General features: G+C 38.4%; 1 protein-coding gene across 1 annotated transcript in view; it reads left to right on the top strand.

Annotated features, from left to right (window-relative positions):
* LOC140242151 (actin-binding LIM protein 1-like) overlaps nucleotides 1-23,488 on the top strand; it is a 220,595-nt gene that overhangs the window by 148,152 nt on the left and 48,955 nt on the right. The window contains exon 3 of the mRNA XM_072321916.1: nucleotides 16,344-16,527. Coding sequence (XP_072178017.1) covers nucleotides 16,344-16,527 — 184 coding nt within the window. The remainder of the gene's footprint in view (nucleotides 1-16,343; nucleotides 16,528-23,488) is intronic.

The raw sequence follows: 23,488 nt of genomic DNA, 5'->3' as shown, positions 1-23,488 counted from the left end.
GGGAAAATTAATTTGCTACTGAGATGCATGTTGACAGGTAATTACGTACCCACGAGACATTCTGTGCAACATTTTTCCCCAGTTGTGAGCGACGAATCTAGACTAATGCACTCTTAAGATCAGCAGTTGATGGACTCCGCTGTTTCTTTTTTTAGTCCATTTGTTCATGGAATATCGGGGCCACGGTCGGAGAGAGACCTCTGGGGTTGTCGTTGACGCGCGGCGACCGTGAAGCGCTGCCGAACTAATGATGCCATTGTGCAATGATGTGTCCACCAGAATAACGGCAGAGTCCTGCGTGACGACCGGTACCAATGATGCCTGCCGTGTGTCAGGTGGGCCAGACTTGGTAGCTGACTGACAGGGTATGCGGAGTGAGGATGGCTGGAAATAAGCATGATTTCGCATGGGTAAAGGGAGGAGTCTCACAGGATTGAGGGGGATAGAGGCAATAATTGTCAGTCACAATTTCTGGGTGGTGCACTTCTGACAGTTCAGGGTTGGAAAAGTAATCAAGACGGAAACGCTTAGCACAATTATTATATCCTATTTATACCTTCACCATCCTCATGACCACTCTTCCTGAAGTTCAACACTGCACTTTGATAACACTGATATCTTTCATATCAAAAAGCAGTTTATTTAGAGTTACTCATCCTTGTTCACAAATGTGTAGTTGGATAAGCGTGTGCATAATGTGTAGGTTGCTAATTAGTTTTCTTATAAGATGCATTGTTAAATCTCTCTCATTTGAGTTCTTGTTGTTCACGTATAATTATTCTTTTCATTTGCAGAATTATTAAAACCCTATTATTGGCTAGCTATTCCTTTGATTCTTTGCAGCACGTTTTATGAGCGTAAATCTTTTGTTTCTTTTTCAAAGTTCCATTTTTTTTTTTGTAAAATTCATTTTCTATTTAGTGCAGATGCAGTGTATGTATTTGATTACTTCCATTTCATCTTTCTTCGAGATAGTATGGACAGTGAAATTCAGAGTTGCCAATTTAACAATTGCAAGATAACAATTGTTGCAGCAAATATTCCCCAGGACTTGATTTAACTAGTCTGCATAATTATGAACATTTTGGCCCCCCCCAAAAAAAAAAAAAAAAAAAATAAATAAATAAATAAATAAAAAAAAAATGATAAGATTTGGATGGATGTTAGGGTTTTTCCGAAGCAAAGGGGTTAAGTACACACATTTCTGTTTGCTCAACATCTGTCAAAATAGACCTGTTTACAGTTAGCAATGCTTCAAATGACCACGAAGTGTAAGCAATCAAAACCAAGCAGTTGTTATCACCCACTCATGTAATTCATCTTGCTTTAGTGTTAATAAGCCCCCTTGAATTTTAATTGTATGCCCGTTTTATGTGATGATATATTGTAATATTTGACAATTTTATAAATAACACCCAATTCCCACAAGATATTGACAGCTGAAACTTCAGTATAATTAATATTCTGTATACTTAACATGTGATTTGTTGACCTTGCTGCGTACTTTATGCGTACCTTTTGTAAATATTGTAAATATGTTGTTTACCTGTTGGTTTACATCCAATAAAAAGTGGAAAAAAACAACAAAAACTAACACGGTTATAACGAAAAAAAAAATAAATAAGCCCCCTTGAATATTCTGAAATATTCTTTCACCGCAATGTGAAGAAACTGTTCAGTTGCCGTCCGTGACATGAGTCAATTTCATAGTGTGTCTCCTTATGTTGCTTTTCTCGAATGATCTTCAGCTGCTCATGTGCAGAATGTACATGTAACTATGAACTGTCTTATAGTTCACTGATCCTTGTACATGATTTTTTTAAATACATTCACTCTGTCAACTCTTCAAGGTGTTTTTTCGTGTCCTAGTCGAAGGTTGCCGATAGTAACGCACGGTTTTAATGATATCTTGTGACACCTTGAGGTGTATTAATTGAATAGTTGCGGGAGTGCCTTCCCGGCGACTGTCTCGCCTTTCATGATACCGTCTTCATTTGCTTCTTACCCCCTACTGTGGGTGTGATCCAATGCACACAAACTCATTTAATGTTAAATGAAAAAAGAAGATAAAAGTTAAGAAGTGTTTGTTTGTACTGATATACGTGTACAAGCCTGCCAAGGTGAGTGAACCTACAAGGAGTGTTTAATAATTCTGAACATCATGTTCAAGGGCATTACTAGTTTGCGGTTAAGCCGTAACTCATTACAAATTCATGATGAAAACTTTTGAAGTTCATTTTAAGATATAAAGAAATACAAGAACAGGTCACCCACATTTTTCTCAATGTCATGACCTTTTGTCAAAATACCTGTGAAAATGTTGCACCTTCAGTAATTCTTCATCATATAAATTCTGTCATTGTCCTGTTTGCTAAGCAAATAATTAAAAAGAGAAAATGATGTTTAAAGTTTTCACAGAATTCACAGCCAGAATGTGTGATAGTGTAACCATATTGGCACAGACAGACAGTTAACTGTTTTTCAAGGCAAATTAGTTTTGTTACCATGGGAACCCCTCCACGGAGGATGGAGAACGAGTTTGTGGATGATCGTGCATGAAGAGTGTCAATATGTACCTTCCTTCCTAGCTCCAGTTCTGTTGCAGCATTGCAGTCTTTTCTCCAGCTTTGGTGGTTATAGGTCCTCTTGATATTGAACTAGGGGAGTAATGCATACTACACCATTTATGTTTCAGGGGGTTTTATTTATTTTCATGAATTTTGTGAGCCTGGTTCTATTCACCAATTTAACAACACCAAAAAATATCTACAATATATATCTACCTTTGCACATGATATTTGTTGGCATTATATATCCCAACATTTTTCATGGATTCAGTGGATATTCTCTTTTTTCAGGTTTTTAGTGCTTGACATCAGTATTCGCGGGCGTGGTTAAGCTTGAGGTCCCTGTTCGGAGTTGAAAGTAAGATGTAGTTTGAACCTGGATTAAGAGCAGAGCTGGCTCTTAAATCAAGCTTCTGTTAAAGGTTAATCTATCCACCAAAGACAGGGAAAATGGGAGCATACATAAGAAACAAATGCTATTAAAGATGAGAGGAGAAAGTAAGGGAAGTACACTGCTTCACTTTAACAGACATGAATAAAAAAAAAACTTGGTGTTTTCTCCTTAATTAGGCCTCCCCCTTCATGCGCGTAGAAATCAATCAAATTAAATTGTTTTTTACGAGTGAATTCTTTCAGACTCTATTAGCTGTGCAGTGTCTTCTTATAGTGTCTAGCCTGTAGAGGGAGCCCCAGTAGCTGGTAAGAGGGGTTTATCGGGATTTACCCCATAGATCTTGGCATATTCCCTCAAATCTCTGAGTTTATGTCCGTACATCTTCCCTCATTACATTGAAAACTTTGGGTTGAATGTAGAGAAGGATATTAAGGGGTTTAGTGGATTTATCTTTCTAGTTTTGTGGAGTTTAGAGAGTATAGGATATCTCATCCTCATCTGGTGCTGTCCAAGGAGATCCAAAGAAATCAATTTCCATTTGATTTTGATTGAGGTTTCATAAAGTAGAAGACAATGTTCCTAATAAGGAGAAAGTGATGTTGTGAAAAAAAAAAGTAAAGTGATTGAATATGTCAGTGAAAGTTTTGAGTAACATCATTGAAATGTTTTTTTTTTAAAGGTTGCTACTTTTAACAATACAATCTAAATGGTCATTGCTCTGTTCAGTGGATAATGCAAAAGAGTTTGTTGAGAAACATATTTATTTTCTCTCCTCAAGAGAAGATGTGGAAATCATGATCAAGATCAAGAAATCAAGATTGATCTTTCTCTCAAAATTAAGAAATTGAGAAATGAAATAAATTTTGAATTGAGCTGAATTAAAATGAATTGAATTGAATGGAATTGAATTGAATTGATTCAAATTGAATTAAATTTGGTATAAGTGAAACTCATTTCTTTTAATGGCCATGTTGCCTTCACACATATGGAAGTAGTTCAGCAACATTACAGCCATGTAACCCTAGTGGCCGCTTTTAGGTCTCAACCAGATGCCGTAATAAAATCATTTTATTATTTGAATGTAATGAAGCCCATTAGACAGGATGGTTGCAAACCTACTGCACTACATCATGGTGATGGATAAATTTGTTTACATTCAACATTTGCTACAAGTTAGATACAGTGCTGTGATGAAGACTGTTGGTATGATGACATTTCATTTAGTTTGGGCATCCTGACCGTTACGGGTAATTCCAAAAGATAAGAGGTTTCTCGTTTGTATTGATGTTGTTAATTCATCTCCCCCCTCCCCCCCACAAGCTACCAAAAGGGGTAACCCGGTGTCACCTCAAGGGGTTTCGCACCCATCAAGGTAACCCAGTTCCATTGATGAGGTACCGGTCTTCCAAATGTCCACTCAGCGTAATGCGATTACGGTCAGCTATATGCCCACTCATACACGCCCTTACCCCACCTGAATTCAATATCGGGGCAATGAGCCCGGTGCTGATCGATGTCACTGCATCTCCTATGATGCGTTTTACTCGCTATTGATGTTATGGATGCAATGGCACTTCAATATTTCTCCCCCCGGAGCACTATTTCCCCTCGGACCAAAACTGGACCGGTCATTTTACTCTCCATTCAGCATCCATGACAAAATTAACTTGAGAGGTTGAGAAGAGAGAGAGAAGGGGGGGGGGATGGGGTTAGAGGAAGGAGGCTGATGATAGTGACATTAAGGGAAGGGTGATTATAAATGGTTGTATGATGAGCACCAATTTTATGAGTTAAAAGAATTTCCCCTCCCCCCAACAGACAGCTGTTGTAACATGAACAATTATGAAATGACACGGCTAAAATTCAAGCAAATTGGGCTAATTCATTCACGGTAAATCGTCGTGCCTAGGTCATAACCACAAGATTACATACTGTCAGGATACATGAGACTTAACCTTTGTCGTATATGTATTTCTTGATGGTAGGCTGTGTTGGTACTCATAGCCCATTAATTATCAAACTATATGTGAGCAAGACTAGAATACTGATGTATAATTTCACATCAGGAAATAACAGCTCATGAAATGTGTGATGTCACGCTCATACCGAGTTCGAGGAGAAAACAATTCTATGGCGGGCCGACTTTGTGGCTCCTTTCGACAGCACTCGCTTGGCGAAGATGACATGAACACTACCAGGACACAATCCCTTTCAAGTGTTCCCCAAACGTATTCAAGTCACGCCATGTGACACCAAGGTTTGTTTAATGTGAGTGACATTGGATTATGTTTGCACTTGTAACTCCTGGCATAACAAGATTATGGCCGCCGCTTCTTTCTCCTGCATCCCATGATGTTGTACGTGGGCGTCTTTGATGTCGACAGAGTGACTGTGTTTCCTTTGGCATTTATGGCTGATTCTTAATGTGGGAAGTGTGATGTCTCTCATGAATTGTATATGATATACAAAGTCATTTTAATTTGATGAAACTCCATAAACTTAACCCAAGCTTTTCAGGCTTATACTGTCAGGGGTGTGTGAAAGGTTTGTATTAAATTGATACATGCAGTGAACTATTCATTTTTGGTATTAACCCGTTGAGGACGGGCTGATAGTGCTACGACAGGCATTTCCCATGGGCCCCTGCCCGAGTATACTCTGGACTGGTCCTCAACAGGTTAAGATAAGCACTTAAAGGTGCATAGTATGAACTTGTGTCATATTGTCCTTCAGAAGTTTGACAGTGAGATAAGTGATGTGCTCTTTCCCTAGACTGTTTTGAGAGTTCTTAATTAAGCCCATTGTCTGCAAGAATAGAATTTTCTCTGTCTTTATCCCTCTGAGAGATGTAGCAACGTGGGAAGCAAGGACTTAATCATGACTTTCACCGGATGTCTGGTGCGTGGTATCCCATTTCATGTGGTAACGTTGGTGAAGGTATGAGAGGTTCGTGAGGCCCAGGTTTCGGTGATGCGGTTGGCCTGGAAACCCTTCGCAGACCGGCTCACATGAATGATGCACCCTTTCGCTGGCAGGATGGAGCAACATTCCTGTGCCCCGGGGGAAATCAGCTCCCCTCCTCATAAAGTGGTTTAACAGACTCTTTGGTGGTCACGGTGGCATAAAGCATTCAGAATCACTTGACGCATCTCCATGTTATCTTGTCGAGAAAGGAAGACATCCACTCCAGCGAACTCCGGTCTCCACGGCACTCGGGGATTGAATTACCCGAAGAGTTCCGTGCAAGACGATTTTACAAGAATAGCATGCGCGAATTATGTCTTTTGATTGATGTCTTTCGGAAGATTTGAAGCAGGTGTAGAGCAAAGTGAAACACTTTACATGTTTGATACTTGATGTTCGTAGATTACAGCAGATCAAATTTTCCAATTTTACTGATATTGTACATTGCAGATGTTTGACATGCATCAACAAGGCTTTATATTTGCTAAAACTTCATTCAACATTTTTGCCGCTGATGTGTAGGTCCAGTATGCTGCCTGTGTTGTATAAAATTAATTTGTTTATTAGTAATTAGTGTAGACATGCAAACTAGATTTCCAGTGTTCTTTAATGGATATTTACCAGCCTGGAAATAATTCTGATTTGAGTGTTGAAAGCTTCTTTTGGTTCCATGGTAGGATGAAAGGTGTTCATACAATGTAGATAAAGTTTGTGGTACCTCTGTGTGAGCCCCAACCCAGGGGGTAAGCAGCGATGAATCATTCAGCAATAGCTGGGATGCCTGTCTGTCCAGATGATGATATCAGTCCCCATGTTTGTCTTAAAGGATGAGGATGGTGCATGGAGAAGTTCCAAAAGATAGGCAAGGAATTCAATTACTTTGCCTTATCACAGAGCAAGCACTAGACAAGAAAAAAAAAAAGAGATAGAAGAAGAAGAGTGTTTTGTAATAGACAATGGACAACTTGTACCTCTTGATATCCACAAGATTTTGATATTTTATTCAGGTCTAGTTTTTTAGTAAAAAAAGAAAAAGAACACACTCACACATTGAACTGAAGTTTAAGGTTTGCAATGTATACTATCAGAGTATCAGTTTCCTTTCATGGTTTGAGATGCAAAAATGGCAGTTTCGTTAAATCTTAGCTAAGATGGTTGATGAATTGTATGTCATCTGTAAACGTGATGATGCCAAATTTGAGTGTATCTTGTAGGTACAGTACAGTAGAATCTTGTTGTCTGCCTATTCAGTCCAACTAATACCAGTCACTGTTTATACAGCATCCAGCTCCCTAGCTTTACCCTCCCGGCCTTCCCATCCACCATAAACATCTCAGATGACATCTCCAAATATTTTGCTGTTGTCGCGAGCAACCGCATCACTTCTCAGAAAACTCTCACCGTAAAGAAAGAAAATGAGTATGAAACATAGACATGATGAGACAAGACATTCTCTTAATAGCTCCAGGGTATATAAGTGGATTCTCAATGTCTCTAGACTGAAATTAACTCATGTTTATTGGTACTGAGTGGAATCTAAGCATTCTGCAGCATCTGATTCGAAGGAAAATGTTTTCATATCTGATGAAGATAAATGTACTGCCCTGATATCTGGGAAGAGACATGTATGCCATTAAATTTACAATCATTACACACTGTAAAGGAATAAAAAGAAAGCAAGATATGTCTTTCGTTCTTCCTTTCAATAGATTAACCCACTGCAGACTAGTCCCGAGTATACTCAATGTCAATGGGAAATATGAGTTACAGCAATATCAGCTCATCCTCAACAGGTTAAAAAAACTTGATTTCTTGCACTCAACATTGTGAATTAATATAAGTAACAAGAAAAGGAGGAAGTCAGAAGTTTTGTGGAAAATTATCATCTTGAGGGCAGTCCTTTAACAACACTCTCCTAAGATCATTTGGGACAGTGGCCAAAGTTTTTCAGGGTCTTTTTGGAAGTTTGTATGAAACGATTAAGATGAGTTACGGCAAAATTACAAGCATCAATAAAAAATTTACACAATTTGATATTTTAAAAGGGTCTGGCCATAAACTTCTGACAGCTTCATAACAAGTGTTTTTGTTATTCAATCACCTCAAGGGGATTAAAGAGTGCCTTTCTTGGAGAAACTTTCAAAGTTTTGTTTTTTTGCATCTTGCCTCTTCTTCCTCCTCCTCTTGCTATGTGTGTCAGGTGAATGCACCCAGTCATCTCTTACACTCACCCAACCTGGAGGATGATGACTGCCCCTGTTATCATCCACGGGGTTGTCTGGTATCCCCCGACAACTGACAACGATACATCATTTGTGCCCACAGAGGAGGGGGCAATGAACGGGAACATTTCTATGTTGTTGGTTTTTTTTCTTCGGAGCTCTTTGCTTTGACAGGATAGAATGTGCTGAGAATCAATCTATATTTGTAGGATCTCAGGTAAAATGGATTATCTTCGGAGGCAGACATAGCCGATGGCTATATGCCACCAATTGGGGGGGGGGGGGGGGGATCTCTCCTTGCGCTGTTTTTTTTTTTCCACAGCAAGGTGCATTCAAGTTTTTTGTTTGTGTGTGCGTGCATTTTTTTCCATTTTGCTCAAATGGCAATACAATGTTGCAGCTGTCAGCATGTTAGAGGTTTCAGCTACTACCGATATTGTATTATAGGACTATCTTCAACCCGTTGAGGATGGTTTGATTTTGCTACAATATGCAGTTCACATAGTCACATGCCTGAGTATACTCGAGACTCGTCCTCTAAGGGTTAATAGCAGGGCTCGTAACCTGTATGCAGTAGAGCTAACTTTAATCACAAGGAGGAGTGGTGGGTTTGACTGGCTTTGTCATCTGCGGAATGGGTCGGACGTGCATAATTGCAGCTCAAGAAAGTACAACTGAAGTGATGTGCATCCTTATGAATAGTTTATGTGGAAATTGTGAGGCTCATTGATGGATAAAAGTACAATGTAGGGTTTGGTGCTGTGTGAAGAATTGTACGATGAGCCCCTTTCAAGTCTTTCAGTGATAATGGAATTATTTGATGTAGAATTGGCAGGTGGTCCTAATTCACTGTCATTCCTCCACTCCAACCCCCCCCCCCCCCCATAGCAGCGGGGGGAAAAAAAGTGATTTAGGTGGTCACTTCTTCCTATATTACTTTGCAGGGGAAATTGAGGCATGCCAGGTTCATTCATGTGCATTGGTCCTGGCATGATAGGTAGAGAGACTTCACAGAGGTCAAGGGCAGCCGATATGTTGGCTCAGTCACACTGATCACTTCACAGTCCCCAGTGTCGCGATTGTGTCTACACTCTTAATGATGTGGCCCTGAGTATCAGCTGAACATTTATTATTCATTTGAATGTTGTCTGCGATTCATGGATTCGCCTAATAATTGATCAGTTTTATTTTAGCCAGCTATTGTTTTTTTCTTCTTCTTTCCTCCTCAGTTTGCATCTGAGAGAGGAAGGTTGCTGTTGAACTCAAAACCTCTGAGGTGATTACAGAGATTGACAATCTTCAGTCAATGAATGACTTGATATGTGTACAAAAGCAATTTAAAGTTGAAGCCTTTTGTGCTTCTGTACGATGATGTTGTTATTTTTTAAGGCTAGTTAGGGATAACTTTGATTGAAATGAAACATATAGCTGTCCATTCATAAGAGGAGCAATCAATTGCTATTAGCTGAATTGACCAGTCAGGGTCAATCTTGCACATGTCAGATATATCAAAGGAAAATCCATGCTGAAAATTAGTCTGTATGAACAGAAGAAGCAAGATTAGAGGAACAAGACACTTTTAGAAACACAATAAGAGTGTGAGCAAATTCTGATGAGAACTGAGAAAGTTATGAGTGTTCAAAGTTGTGGTCAATCAAGCAGAAATTGGCAATTTCGTGATATCTCATGCAAGCTCATCTGCAAATTTGCTCTGTATTGTAAAACATAAGTTTTCATCTTCCCATCAGGTAAACTTCCAATTGTTCATGCACCCTTACTTCTAGATTAGTACAGTTATTGTAATACTTCTCTATAAAACTCTTGCATGCAAAACGTATATATGCCATCATCAATAACCAAAAAAAAAAAAGAGAGAGAATCCATGGAATTTTATGCACAGGGCAAGTGAACAGTTAGATCATAATGCTGAGAGTTGCCAATTTGTGTTTTGCCGATTACAACTTCAAATGAAATCTTTATAACTTTATTAGCTTTCCTCAGAATTTGCTCAAGGATTTACTGTCGCATTCCTCTCATTTTTCTGCTTCTATTCCTACAAACTAATTTTCGGGGCAAACTTGCCCTTAAAGTCTTTCACTACCATGGACAGACTCTCTGTATACAATGTTAATGGTATTTTGAGGTGATGGTTCTAAGGAGGTTAAGGAGTATCACACAACTCTTATGACTGGCTGATCACCGGGAAGTGATTATTTCATATAAACATAGCATTGCCTTTAAGCAGTTAATTATCTGTTTTCCCCCTTTTAAAAGGATGGGTAGATAATTCTGCATCAAAGATATCATCGTCAGATATCTTTTACCTGTTGCTAGGCAACTGTGTCGTGTTCTAATACTGTCAAAGTTGAATTCCACCGGCATCGCTCAAAAAGAAGTCGAGGACAGAGAACCAGCGGGAATTCCTTTATGTGGGTTACAGGCAACGCAGCCGGGGCAGCCATGTGCGATAATGCTCCCCCATAGAGGGAGCTTTCAGCCGAACGATATCGTCTGAAAGGAGGTCCAACCCGAGACCTTGGCCCCGCAAGGTCTCGGCACAGCAGCATCAATTACTATCACCTGACCTACTTTCTTGTCTTAACTTTAGCATCCCTGCTGCCCTTGTATATGTATATGTCGTTTTTTTTTCTTTCTGTAATGCATGCATGCTTATATGTGTGTGAGTGTGTGTATGTGTGTGTGTCCGTGTTTGTATGTGTCTGTAGTATTCTCATGGGTGTGTAGGTATCTAAATGAGTACTGGTACTTGTTTGCCTAGATACATTTATTGTACTCTCAGGTAATATGTTTTCTGTTTTACAGACACATCCCACAGGCACTCGAATGCTGCAATATCATCATAATAGATGAAGTCATTAATTTAACTACATGACAGTATGCCCATAAGGCTCCGTAATTTTTTATATGGATTGGTATGACTTCATACATGAGATATCATTTTAAATCTCTATAGTAGATTATCTGTTGTTACAAGCAAGTTTTTGCAGGACTCTGTGTTTTTAAAGTTTCTGTGCTATTAAATACATTGATTGAGCAGATCAGATGAGCTTCAAATTTGATAAATTATTACGTACATGTAAGAGATAGTCTTTTCAATAAGATAGGAAATATGGGCAGGGAGAGGTAGAAAAGCTAGAGAGAGAGAGAGAGAGAGAGAGAGAGAGAGAGAGAGATAGAGAGAGAGATAAGCTCAGAATGCAGGTAGAATTATTTATCATTTGCAACATAATTTTTTTCCTTGGGAATCAAAATGCATAAAGAGAAGAGTTGCTTTGACAGATAATCTATAGTTTATAATGTGTTGTAGCTATCAAAATTAGAAATACAAATAACCACATATCTCTCCCTCTCTCTCTTTAAGTGTCTGTCTATATTCTATATATTTTGTGTCATTTCTTTTCTTTGTGGCTTTGCAAGCCATGATATCAGCAAAAAAAAAATTATATTTCAGTGTATTTGGCAATGAAATTATGCCAACTGATATGACCAATGGATATCCAATATTCAAAGACCATAACTCAAAAATAATGACCAAGAATGTGCTTATATGGCAGGCTTTTTGCTACTAATGGTCTGACCAAGGAGCACTGATTGAGACTGCACCAAAAGATTTGAGGTATTCCAGTGGTCAAGATGGGGTCACATTGCTCCATTACTGTTCATCACCCGCTCTTTTCATCAAAAGGCCATCCAAGCCCTAAATGGGCGTCGTCATTTCTGTGGCCCGGCAACACCATCAAACATATCTCCAGGGCTATCCCCATGCCTAGCTAGAGAGCGTGAATGTCAGTTTAATGGCTTTTCTGATGAAACTTGAATTAGTCGTGATGACATTAGAACGCCTCGGAGGCCGCCATTTCCTTTTGCAGTCCATCGGAATTCATTACCCGGCCACAAATGAGTCTGAAAATGTTGTTGCGGGGAAGTTGGGACGGAAAGCAAGGAACCTTGGTAACTTGATATTACCTGTAATGAAAACTAAAATATTCATATCAAACATCCGCTGGCTGGCCGACACTACGTTGACCTCAGTTCTGAGGAGACTCAATTGTAATGAGAAAATAAAATAGACTGCGTTCATCACAACCAATGTACCTCAACTCCTGTTAGAATATTCAGAGGTTTATTCTGGGTTCACAGTCTATGATCATTGGTGATCACTGAAATGTGTCTACACTAACTTTTCCCAGGGTGGCAAGTTCTATGATCATCCTTGGTGTCATTCAAATGTCATTGAAGTTAGTCATTCAGATGTCATTCAAGAATGCCAGTTTACCTCAGCATCCTAAAATTCAGAAGTTATTGTACTCCCTCTCTTTCTCTCTCTCTCTCTCCATCTCTCTATCTCTATCTTTGTTCTTATCTCTATCTCCATTTCTTTCTATATAATAATAATAATAATAATAATAATAATATATATATATATATATATATATATATATATATATATATATATATACATATATATAAATACATCTTACTCTATATCTATCTCTTTCTCCACCTCTGTCTCTCTCTATATATTTCTTACTCTATCTCTATATCACTATCCCTATCTCTATCTCTTTTCTCTTTTTCTCTTTAATCATGATTCAAGATGAAGAACTTTTCCCCTGCAAATCAGTCTATCAAGAGATTGATTAAAAGTGAAATTAGTTATTCACTGTCAGATGTATGTATGGTTTTACTTTATGTCAACTGTAAAATATTTTGATTTGATTTGTATTGAACTGATTTTTTGTTGTTGCATATTCCACAATAAAATAACCAATAACATTCAAAGCGTAGGAGTTGATTACAGAAGTACGTGTAGATGCTATATGAGACGTGGATAGGAAAATAACCAAAAGCTTATTTTGAGATGAATAAAAACCTCAAGGTTTTAAGTTCACAACTAGGGAAATTATGAAATATGGTGCAATTAACTAAAAGCAAGGCTTCTATCACTTGAAGGGGAAAAAAACCCAAACCTTTGTTTCTTTTGTGTAGACACACACATACGCAAAATCATTCACTCTCACAATAGACATTGTGATGCGAAAATTTGATTTTTTGGGGGGTAACTCTCGCAATAATTTTCCATGCAGTGTTTGTGAATGACATGCGGAGGGACCATCATTTTTTTTTTTCAAATCCCATAATGCAACTGGCCATACTCGGGTACCCAGGGTCTTGTTCTAGTCATTGTGTGGGCGTGCCCAGTCAGGAATTTCAAAGCAATCTATCCCCAGCATTTTGCCATATGATGTGAACAGTGGGCAAATGAAGTAGATTTTCGCATCGCACTGCAAAAAGTGAACTCTTCATGTGTGAATGCGGCTATCGTATTCTATGACACACCTCTCTGTCGTATAAGTGGATTAAGGTGGGAATGAACGCGGTTGATCCCAGGTATATGCACGTGCACAAGAGCCTTCGACATCCAGTCTCAGAAAGTAAAGGAGGCAGTTTCCTTGTGTCAAGTGATGTCAAGTGATGCTGGTGCTGGCTACTGCCCATTTATGCTTTCTTTTGAATAGTCCAGTATGAGGAAAATTGTAACGATTTTGAGGCCAAAGATATGTGAATGTGAATGATGTAGTGAAGTTCAATGCAGGTTGTAAAGGAATGCCCCCTGACACCTGCTAATCCATCTCTTTACTCACTTTTGTTTGGACTTTGATTGATTCACACGCAAATTGATTTCACCGATTGGAATATAATACGTGCATATATATTTCTTTTACTTCTGTCTGTTGTCATTTTATTCTGTAAATCTCCAAACAAAATTTCAAATCAGAAAGATAGTTTTGACTTAGAGTGAAATATCTGTTCTTCCAGAGTGTACAAATCTGTGTCATTGCTGTTTAACATTACTACTAGCCGCTTTCCATGCACATGAGTGAGTAATCTTATATCGGACTGTTTCATCAAAAAAGTCCAAGAACTGATGTTCCCTGGGAGCAACGTTTGACATGTTTATTCATAACTTTATTTCTCCTGTTAATTAGCATTAGATGAATAACTTTGCATAACTAGCTGAAATGAAAACTCACCACTTAAACTTTTGTTTCACTTCCCTGATAGATTGCAGTGCTAGTTGAATGCCTTTGAACTGATTTCATATCAAAAACACAAACAACAAGCATGGCATGAACTGGCACACAGAATTGTTGTGCAACTTTTCCAAGCGAGTCGATTAATACGTGATAGATTGTATGTATGCCTATTTACATTTCGTCTTGCAACAATAGCGTTGAGAAATCACACGCAGCGTCATTAGATCAGTTTTTAAAAAGACAACACACGAGAAGCCTCAAGATTTCCTTATCTTCGGGTGATCGGAGCAGGTGACGCATAGTTGGCATTCCATTCCTGGTGATTACAAGCAGATAAACTACCTGGACTTTATACCTGACGCCCCGTCACTTTAGTGGTCGGCTGTGTTGTTACCCAAACTCCACAGTCAACACTTCATAGTTTAACGTGATGACTGCGCTTAATGCACTTGTCCAAATTTGCGCCCCATTGTCAAAGCCATTTTGATGTTTGGTGGTGACTAGCTACCGGAAAACCACATGTAGAATACGGCCAGCTCTTTCTACGGAGAACTGAAATGGCAGACCATTGTTGATTGGTAGCAATTACTTGGTTTTTCACGCTTGAGTAGCCATGTTATGTCAGCCAACAAAAGTCTCAGCTAACAGTCCTTGAAATACTCGCTGACTGAAAGAGAAGAAAACACGTTAAAGAAGGGGCCCTGGTGAAAAGGAAACAAACGGGGGTAAAAAAAAAAGGAGAAACCCCTCTTCTGCCTGAGGAACAGAATTTGAAAGCGTGGCCGTTAGAGATTAGCCGGAACATCCATTGGTCCAGGCACTACTTGGAGGAATAAGAGGACTACGTATACAGGGGGGCTGCTGTGATGCAAAAATGGCAGTTGTGTGTAGGCGCAATGGATTCTTTGTGTATGTGGACCCGGGGAATGGGGCCGACAGTGACAGCGTCTTTGAAGACGATGACGGTGAGATATCTCTGGGATTTGAGTGGGAGATTGTACTGTACCTCTTGGCTTTGTGTTGGCCTGAAGCCGCAATTGTGTTATTCCCTTGTGTAATAGTGTACAGATAAATATCTGAGTGTATTACTTCAAATGTTGCAATGCATTGTGTGGAAAGAAGTTTGTTAAATGTTCCTCTTTTTTTCCTTGCACAATTTGGAGGGTGTAGCCTATGCATGGTTAAGAATATATTCAGTGTTCTTTTTGTCATACATTGTGTACTTCTCTTTTACCCTCTTATGAACACTCAACACTCGTTATCTTCTTGATGCCAAAATGCATATTCTGGACAAAAGAGTGGAAAAATGTCAATCATATCTGAAGTGGAATATAAAAACTAGATCATGTATCTCTTTCTCCCCCCCCCCCCTTTACAAGTATACATTTGTGGTCATTTTCCTGGAGTTATTCAACCATCAGGGCTATGCAACCAGGGCTATGCAACCATGAAAAAGGGGAAGTTATCTGTGAGTCTGTTTTCCCCACTGCACTGCTATTCGTATTGTGTATGATGTATCATGCACAAGACACAGGTATATAATTATACACAGGAAAGAAGAAGAGAGAAATCAAAAGATACACCAGTGGCTGTAAGACTGTAAAGTAGTTGTGTCAAGGTATCCCCTGCTGAAAAGGTTTATGTGTAATGGCAAGGGGCTAGGGATCTCTCTTATGAACTACCTGGGTAATCTGAAAGAATTATATAATAACGGACATGACAAGGTCTAAGTATGCATGTATTCAGCTCTGTATTCTGGAATAAGTCAAGTTTCAACAAAATAATGTTTGTTATCTGTTCAAGGTGCTGTCAAGTAGTCCTAAGAAGATGTATTTAAACAGAAAAACAAAACTTAATGGCAGCAGGGGAATATTTGTTCATGCTCTCTTGTCAGTGAGAATGTGAAAAGGTGATTCCAATTGTCGATGAGCTGTTGTTGGGGTCAGTAAATGACACCATCTTGGCAATCAGGATTTCTCCAGGAATTCTAAATGGTGGAAGGTTACAAGCCCACCCCTTCCCTATCTGTGCCCATCCACCTCCTCTCACCCCCCCCCCCACCATTGTTTGAGGGCATTCTTAGTAGAAAGACCACCTCTTATTTTTATATGTTTTGCTTGTTTTTCTAAACATGCAGTATGTTCTGCTGGACTAGGCCAAGGAGGGTTCTTCATCAAGAATGGCAAGTACTACTGTGCCAGCGACTACCAGGAGAACTACGGCACCAAGTGCAAGGCGTGTGGGGAGTACCTGGAAGGGGAGGTTGTCACGGCGCTGGGCAACACCTACCACAAATACTGCTTCGTCTGCGTAAGATGCGGGTAAGACTCCACCTCATCCTCATCCTCATGTTTTTCTCACCAAAGAAAACTGATTGTCTCATGTGACAGATGTTGTTGTTATTCGCCCCCCTGTTTGCTGCAATTTCACCACTCCCTGAAATGATATATGGTATGCTCTGTTATAGCAGATTACCTACCACAAATACTTTTTTCTTTTCTTTTGTCTGCATACGAATCACAGTCTCCTTTTGTCTTTCAATACCCTATGAATATAATCTATGAATTAAAACAAACTCGAAATTGATTTCATTGGTCATCAGAGGTGGCCATGCAAGAATATGATTGAATGATCTACTATGGTCTAGTAGAAGGTATTTGAGTTTTGAGTGTGTATCCATGGTGTTGCAGGTACTATTAAAGGTGTATTGCCTGTGTATGTGAATATGTCCCTATTAAAGCAGCAAGCATCATGTTTTGCAAGGTGACGGTTTCAGCCTAACTTATTTAGTGCATCTGCTCATGTTACTGGGAAAGGTTACTTTGGGCTGCATTTCTGATCTTTGTAGTAGCAATTGAATCATCAGTTCATTTATTCTCTTTTATAAACCATATATCTCAGATCAGCATAAGGTGTATCATCTGTCAAACTTCCATACTGAAATGAAAAGTTTTTTGAATTTGAAAAAAGTCATATGTATAGTCAGTGAAAAAGATTCAACACCACAACACCAGCCTAACTAATCACTTGTCATTATGTAAAATTGATCCATCTCCATTACCTCTCTCTTGGACATAAAAAAATCTATGCTCAAAATAATCTTTTTCTTTCTTGATGTCCTAGTTCTGGAAACTCTTGCATAATCCTTCCTCATTCATACTTGATCTCACTTTATAAGGCAATCAGTCCCATTTTCCCAACATAATACAACAAGTATTTATAAACCAATGCATTTCATGTCCATAAATCAAATAAGGGGGGTTTAGCATGTCAGTATGTTTACAACGTAGGCCCATACTTCTGAATTTTGACATGGCTGCACACAGGATGCCTCAAAGAAGGTACTCTACAGTATGTATAGCAACATCTATTCAGGTCCTTTGCTGTGAAATATGAATACCCCATCCTCCCCCTCCCTTCTCAAACAAAAAAACAACAACAACAAAAGAAAAAAAAACACATAGATAAAAGAAAAAACAAAAACAAATCTTATCTAGAGCTCATCGAGGGATAGGTATTTTTCTGTGCCCCAGTATCTAGTTTACCCAAAGGGCAAATCATGCATGTTTACAGTACCCGAGTTTTGACATGGTTGAAGCACTATTGACAGATGAATGAAGTTGGATCTTGAACAGGAGGGTTGAATGCCCTGAAATGTCCAAAATCCCTCCAACTAGGGCAAAGATGCGAAACAAAATCACTGTACTTTTCTCGTATTTGAGGCGGAAATCTGATCTAAGCAATTTCAAGATGCCATACACCCTACATGGAGCTTTACTTCTTTTTTTTCCGTCATTATTTTAATAGAACAAAATATGCATGTTATGGCAGGTATGTAGGTCAAGTCGACCCGTGACGATGTATCCGAATAGTACCCAGTATCACATGTTCCTACCACATGTGTAGAAATGTGAGTTTTGGGACAAAATCTTGGAAGACATCAAGGCAGTATTTGCCATATTTAGATAGCTTCAGACATGTACATCTCCTCCGAATTTGACCCCGATGAGAGTGACTTTAGGGTAGTGGTTCCCAAGTCAGACGGGAGCATGATGAATGGGCGTTTTGGGCTATTTGATCACATTTTTAACTTTAAAAACACATTCACAGGCTGAAGAAACAGTGTATTCTTCTGTTCTACTACTATTATTCTCGACAGAATTAACTGGTATTGTTTGAGGAGTAATTAGAGAAGGACATTCTCAGTTCTGAATTATGGAATGAAAGTTCTAGCCTTCATTGTCATCTCCCTCAAAAATCATATATGTTTAGTAAATTTTCACATGCATGGCTGCAAAATGGCTTGTTAATTGATAGTCATGTCCGGAAAAATGCAATGGCAGTGTGGATCTGTGGTCTTCATATTGTGGTTGCAATAAGTCCTGTTCACTCAATAAAGCCAAAATACTCAAGATTGAGAGTTTTATTCACCAGATCTAAAAATCAATTAAACACTTCAAGAAACCATGCGCACAAAAAATGCACGTGACTGCACAGAATCGCCTCCATGAGTTCATGAGAGTTCATAGACCAATGATGACTAATCCAATAGTTTCCTAAGCGACGAGGGATACCCACCTTCTCTGGCGGAAGATGATACCAGAGAATGCAATCATCAGATCATAATTCAGACATTCCTTAGGGTTTTCCCCAAAATGAAGGCATGAGCAGCATCACAGTATGACACCAATTATCAGTACGAGTTATCCCCTTTTATTTTCTGTTGTCTCCCTTTACTTGATTTACTTTTTCGTTGAAGTTAATTTGATTTCCATTTCTTTTCACCCTCTCTTTTATTTCTTTAATTGCATCTTTGTTTGCTGATGTCTACACACCCTTACCTTCCCCACCTGACTTCATTCATGAATATATTTCCTTCCTGTGATGTGCTGCTCGGCATCCCCACGTATATATATTCATGTCATGTTACGAACCTTATGTGTGTCATTGTGTGATGAAACATCACCGTATCATAAGTGCAACAATTGTGCGTCTTGTGTTACACATGGACTTATACATGTTTTGCTTTGTTTTGTGCTGTTTTGCACAACATACGATTGTGTGTGTAAACCATAAATTGGCTGACTTGCCATTGCCCGATGCAAAACAAACCACCAAAATGAACTGACGCTAACACCAACACTAAAACTAAAACCAAATTACCAACTAATTGCCACCCAATTGCTAACAAACCACAAATGTCACTGCCATCACCCATGCCGATGTTAACACTAACACCAACATCAACTAAACCAAAAAATCATCCACCCACCACGACCAACATATATCATTAACCTAACAACACTAACCAACCGACCAAGCTAATGTCAACACTAACACTAACACCGATCTACAGGCATGCCTTTTTAGGGGGAGAGGACGTCTCCTACGACCCATCCACCAACGCCTACCTCTGTCTCCGCTGTCAACTCTTTGCCGAATCGTCGGGGTAAACATTCAGAAAGCAGCCGCAACGAAAACATAACCTTTCGCGCTTTCCATTCACATTCACTTCATTTAATGATATGCTGACCTTTTTCTTTTTGTACGTTCAGTTTTGCACGCCTGGCCTTGAGGTGACTGCTTAACTCAAGTGTATCTTGAGCTTAATTATTCAAATTGTGTGTATTTGTGTGCGTGCCAAGTTGTATTGTTTCATCGTTTCTTTCAGTAATATACTGACTATAGTGATATGGAATAGACTATGAATTTAGAATGGATTTCTTGACATTGTGATTTTTTGTAAAGTGTAATGAACAGAAATGGGCAAAGTGCCATTTTTTTTAATGTCAATATAAATGAGTAAGTGGATCTTATCAATTTTTTTTTTTTCTGGGCTGTTGTCTAGCTCTTGTGTTGCTTGGCAATGAATTCATTTCTTTGTGACAAATAACATGCTTCATTTCCTTCATTGTTGTGGTGAATGACAGAGTATCTTGCGGAATGACATTTCAATTTGCACCACGTTTTAGTGGATGATTTTTGCTCCGGGCTTCCCCATCTATGACAAAGTCGTTGTTGTTCTTAGTGAAGTATAAAGGGTAAAACCCTTTCTACATGCCTCATCGGAGCATATCATCTGGAAAATTCTGTTATTCTGCATGTTATCCATTGATCAGAGGCATTTTATATCATAGACACATTTCTCGTGTACCTCCAGTTCAGAGCAAGGATGAATAAGCAATTATTCTGAGGTTTATGATTATAATGTACCATTTTAGCTAACAAACATAGTCTGTTGCCTCTAAAATGTGGCAACTTCCCAAAAGATTTTATACGCTAGCTTCTCACATATATGTATATACCAGTATTTTATTGGGGTTTTTTTCACATGCCAGCCAGTTCATTTATTTGGCCTTCCTGAAGGTTGGAAAAGCATTTTTGATTTTACTTCCAGTTGGATTTGTAAAGATTTTAACTTGAAATTCAAAATGGGGCAAACTGCTTACAGCATTTTAAAGAAAACAGATGGAATCACATATTGTTTTCTATGCTTGAGTACTTATTGTAGAAACACCCATTTCTGTCTTTTTCCCCCTTTTTTATAGGAAGGATGGCTTTGATAAGATGAATGCAGTGAACATGAATTTCCAGGGCCTCCAGTCAAATGTGTCACAACTTGAAAATAGGCTGACAAATTACCCTGCACCAGTTCCCTTGAATTAGTAGTGATTCATCAGACTCACCATATTTTTTCCTGCACAAATTGGAAGTCTTAAATCAATCTTTCTCATCTAATTCCCCCTATCCTCTCATTTTTTCTGTCTTAATTTGTCTCTCTATATATCAATCTATCCCTTTTTCTCCGTGAATGTGAATTTTCAATGTGAATTTTAATTTGGACTTTGTGAACTTTGAATTCTAATGTGAATTCTAGATATCAGTTTAATCTGTTAATTTGAATTTGGAACTTGCGTTCAAAATTTGAGTTTATATTGGTCTTTATTTCCCAATAAAATCAGAAAAAAAAAAACCAATCATGTCAAGAAACACAAGTGATATTAAGTGAATAATAGAGCTTCTGAATAAGGACAGACTTCTATGAAGTGATCCCATAGATCTAAACTTATCTCATATATCTAATACTTGTCTCTGGTCACCATTCACTGGAATGTGATGCACCAATTTTCTTCCATTTCATTGTCTTTCTGGAGGTAAATGTCTCCAAAAAGTCATCATTTTCATCTTCAAAGGCATGGATGTCATTTCTGCGAATATTTCCTCATGTGATAGTAAAAAGAAAGTGAAAGTCAACATTTTTGCATTTTTCATAAGTTTCTCCAAATTTCTCTGTGGTTTTTAATAATGTAAATACCAAATTTTGATATTAGCATATACCTGCGATTATTAGTGCCAAAGTTGTTCTTTTTTCCAGCCATGTACTTTCAACAGATCCTTCTTTTTGTAGGTGAATAAATAACTTTGACTGGTTATTATATGCTGCAGCAATTATTTGTAATGACAGGAAGCATTCTGGCCTCGCTGGGTAGTCTAATTCTGGTGAAATGACAATCTTGCCCTTTTTGTTTGTTTGTTTGTTTGTCCTCGCCCCATCAGCAAAACCACAAGTCTGTTTCCCCTTTTGTCAAGGGATAACAATGGATTAAGGCAATCTTTTCAGGAAGGATTGTTTGTGCATGGTGTTGCAGTTCTGTGCCTGCTTTTGGGCCTCCACATTCAGAGTGGAAAAGAATGTTGGTGATCTATGAAGAAAGATATTTGACATATTTAGATAAATAGTTTTGTAGTTTTGCCTGAATTTATCCATGAATCATCTTTAATCCCACCTAATATGTGAATATCAGTGGAAATTTATGGGTGTGGTGGTGGTGATGGGGGAAGGGGGGGGGGTATTGCTTGTGAGGAATAAGAGAATGCTAAAGACCATGAGGTTGTATGTAGTCAGATATTGCAAACATCATCAAGCAGTATGGTAATATGTGTTGCCAGGAAGAAGATATATAGAAGAGTCTTATGTTGTAAGCCCTTATTTTTTTAAAAGAATATCTACCCACATTTAAAGAGGTTAAAATGTACAATTCTTTTTATTCTATTGTATTTTTGATACACTTTATGTATTACAATCATGATTTGCTGTTACTTGGCAATCTAGCATTTAGAGTTGGAACATGATTTTTTTTTTTCCCCACTAAAATGTGCTTGCGCATAAAGTATTATGTCACTGTGGCAGTTGCATTATCTTCACAGAGGGTAGGGTCTATGGCTAGCCCTTTATAATCCCTGTGGAATCCTGTCAAGAAGTTCTCAACTATTGTGTGTTTCAAAATCCTGTAGTGGGTAGGACATCGAGTTAGGAGAAACCATTTTGAAAACATGTACATGTAGCACAGTGCAAACTGTATGTGCACTGCGCCATAAAAGGATGTGCGTTCTACAAAATACTGACCCGCTCATTTCTTATCGCTTTGTAAATATTTTTTCCTGTTGCAACATACCTCGAGTTGTGACAATCTGTATCCTTGCATAGTTTTATGATGACAAGCTTGTAGATTGTGTATGATAACAAGATATGTGTGGCTGTATGTGGCAGCTACTGCATTAATGATTAACCTTAGGTATTCATGGTTGTTGTGCGTGAGCATTGAACTTCTAGTATGGTATTACTTATTATTTCGTGCAAACCTATTTCTGATGAGGTTTTTTGCTTGACTTTGGTGTTAGGAGTGTGTAATGATACAATATCTCAAAAATGCTGAAGAATGTCATAGTTGAATCTGTTCATTTTGTTATGTATCAATTATTAATAAACTTACAACCATAGGATTAAGTATGGAAAATTATTGTACAATGGATAGGTTCCTTTTGAAATACTATGTGAATGTTAATGCTGAAACTTGATGATTTGTTTGGTAGATTTCATTTCCTTTGTTCTCTGAATAGTTGACATTAGGGCATGAAATTATACAAGAATTATACATTCTACAGGCAGACTTACCATTTTCTACAGATTTCATTTATATTGCAAGGCAACTTTAAAGGAAGCACTCACCATAGAAACTCGTTCATACCACAATTAATGTAAAACTGAGATTCAATGTGCACTTAAGTTTAACATGACAGCTCTTAAGTGGTTTTTAAGCCATTGAAGACTTTAATATCCCAAGCATACTCATACAGGTGTCTATGGGAAATGTGTGTTACATCAAAATCTGTTCATCCTCAATGGGTTTATCAGTTTCCAATCCTTGGTACTGTCTTCTACCTCAATAGGAGAAGAAATAAGGTGTGGACGTACATTAAGGTTCAAACTGAATTTTGCAC

Source organism: Diadema setosum, chromosome 18, assembly GCF_964275005.1.
Source record: "Diadema setosum chromosome 18, eeDiaSeto1, whole genome shotgun sequence".
Lineage (NCBI taxonomy): Eukaryota > Metazoa > Echinodermata > Echinoidea > Diadematoida > Diadematidae > Diadema > Diadema setosum.
Note: the sequence above shows the minus strand (reverse complement) of the source record. Positions and strands in the feature narration are given on the sequence as shown.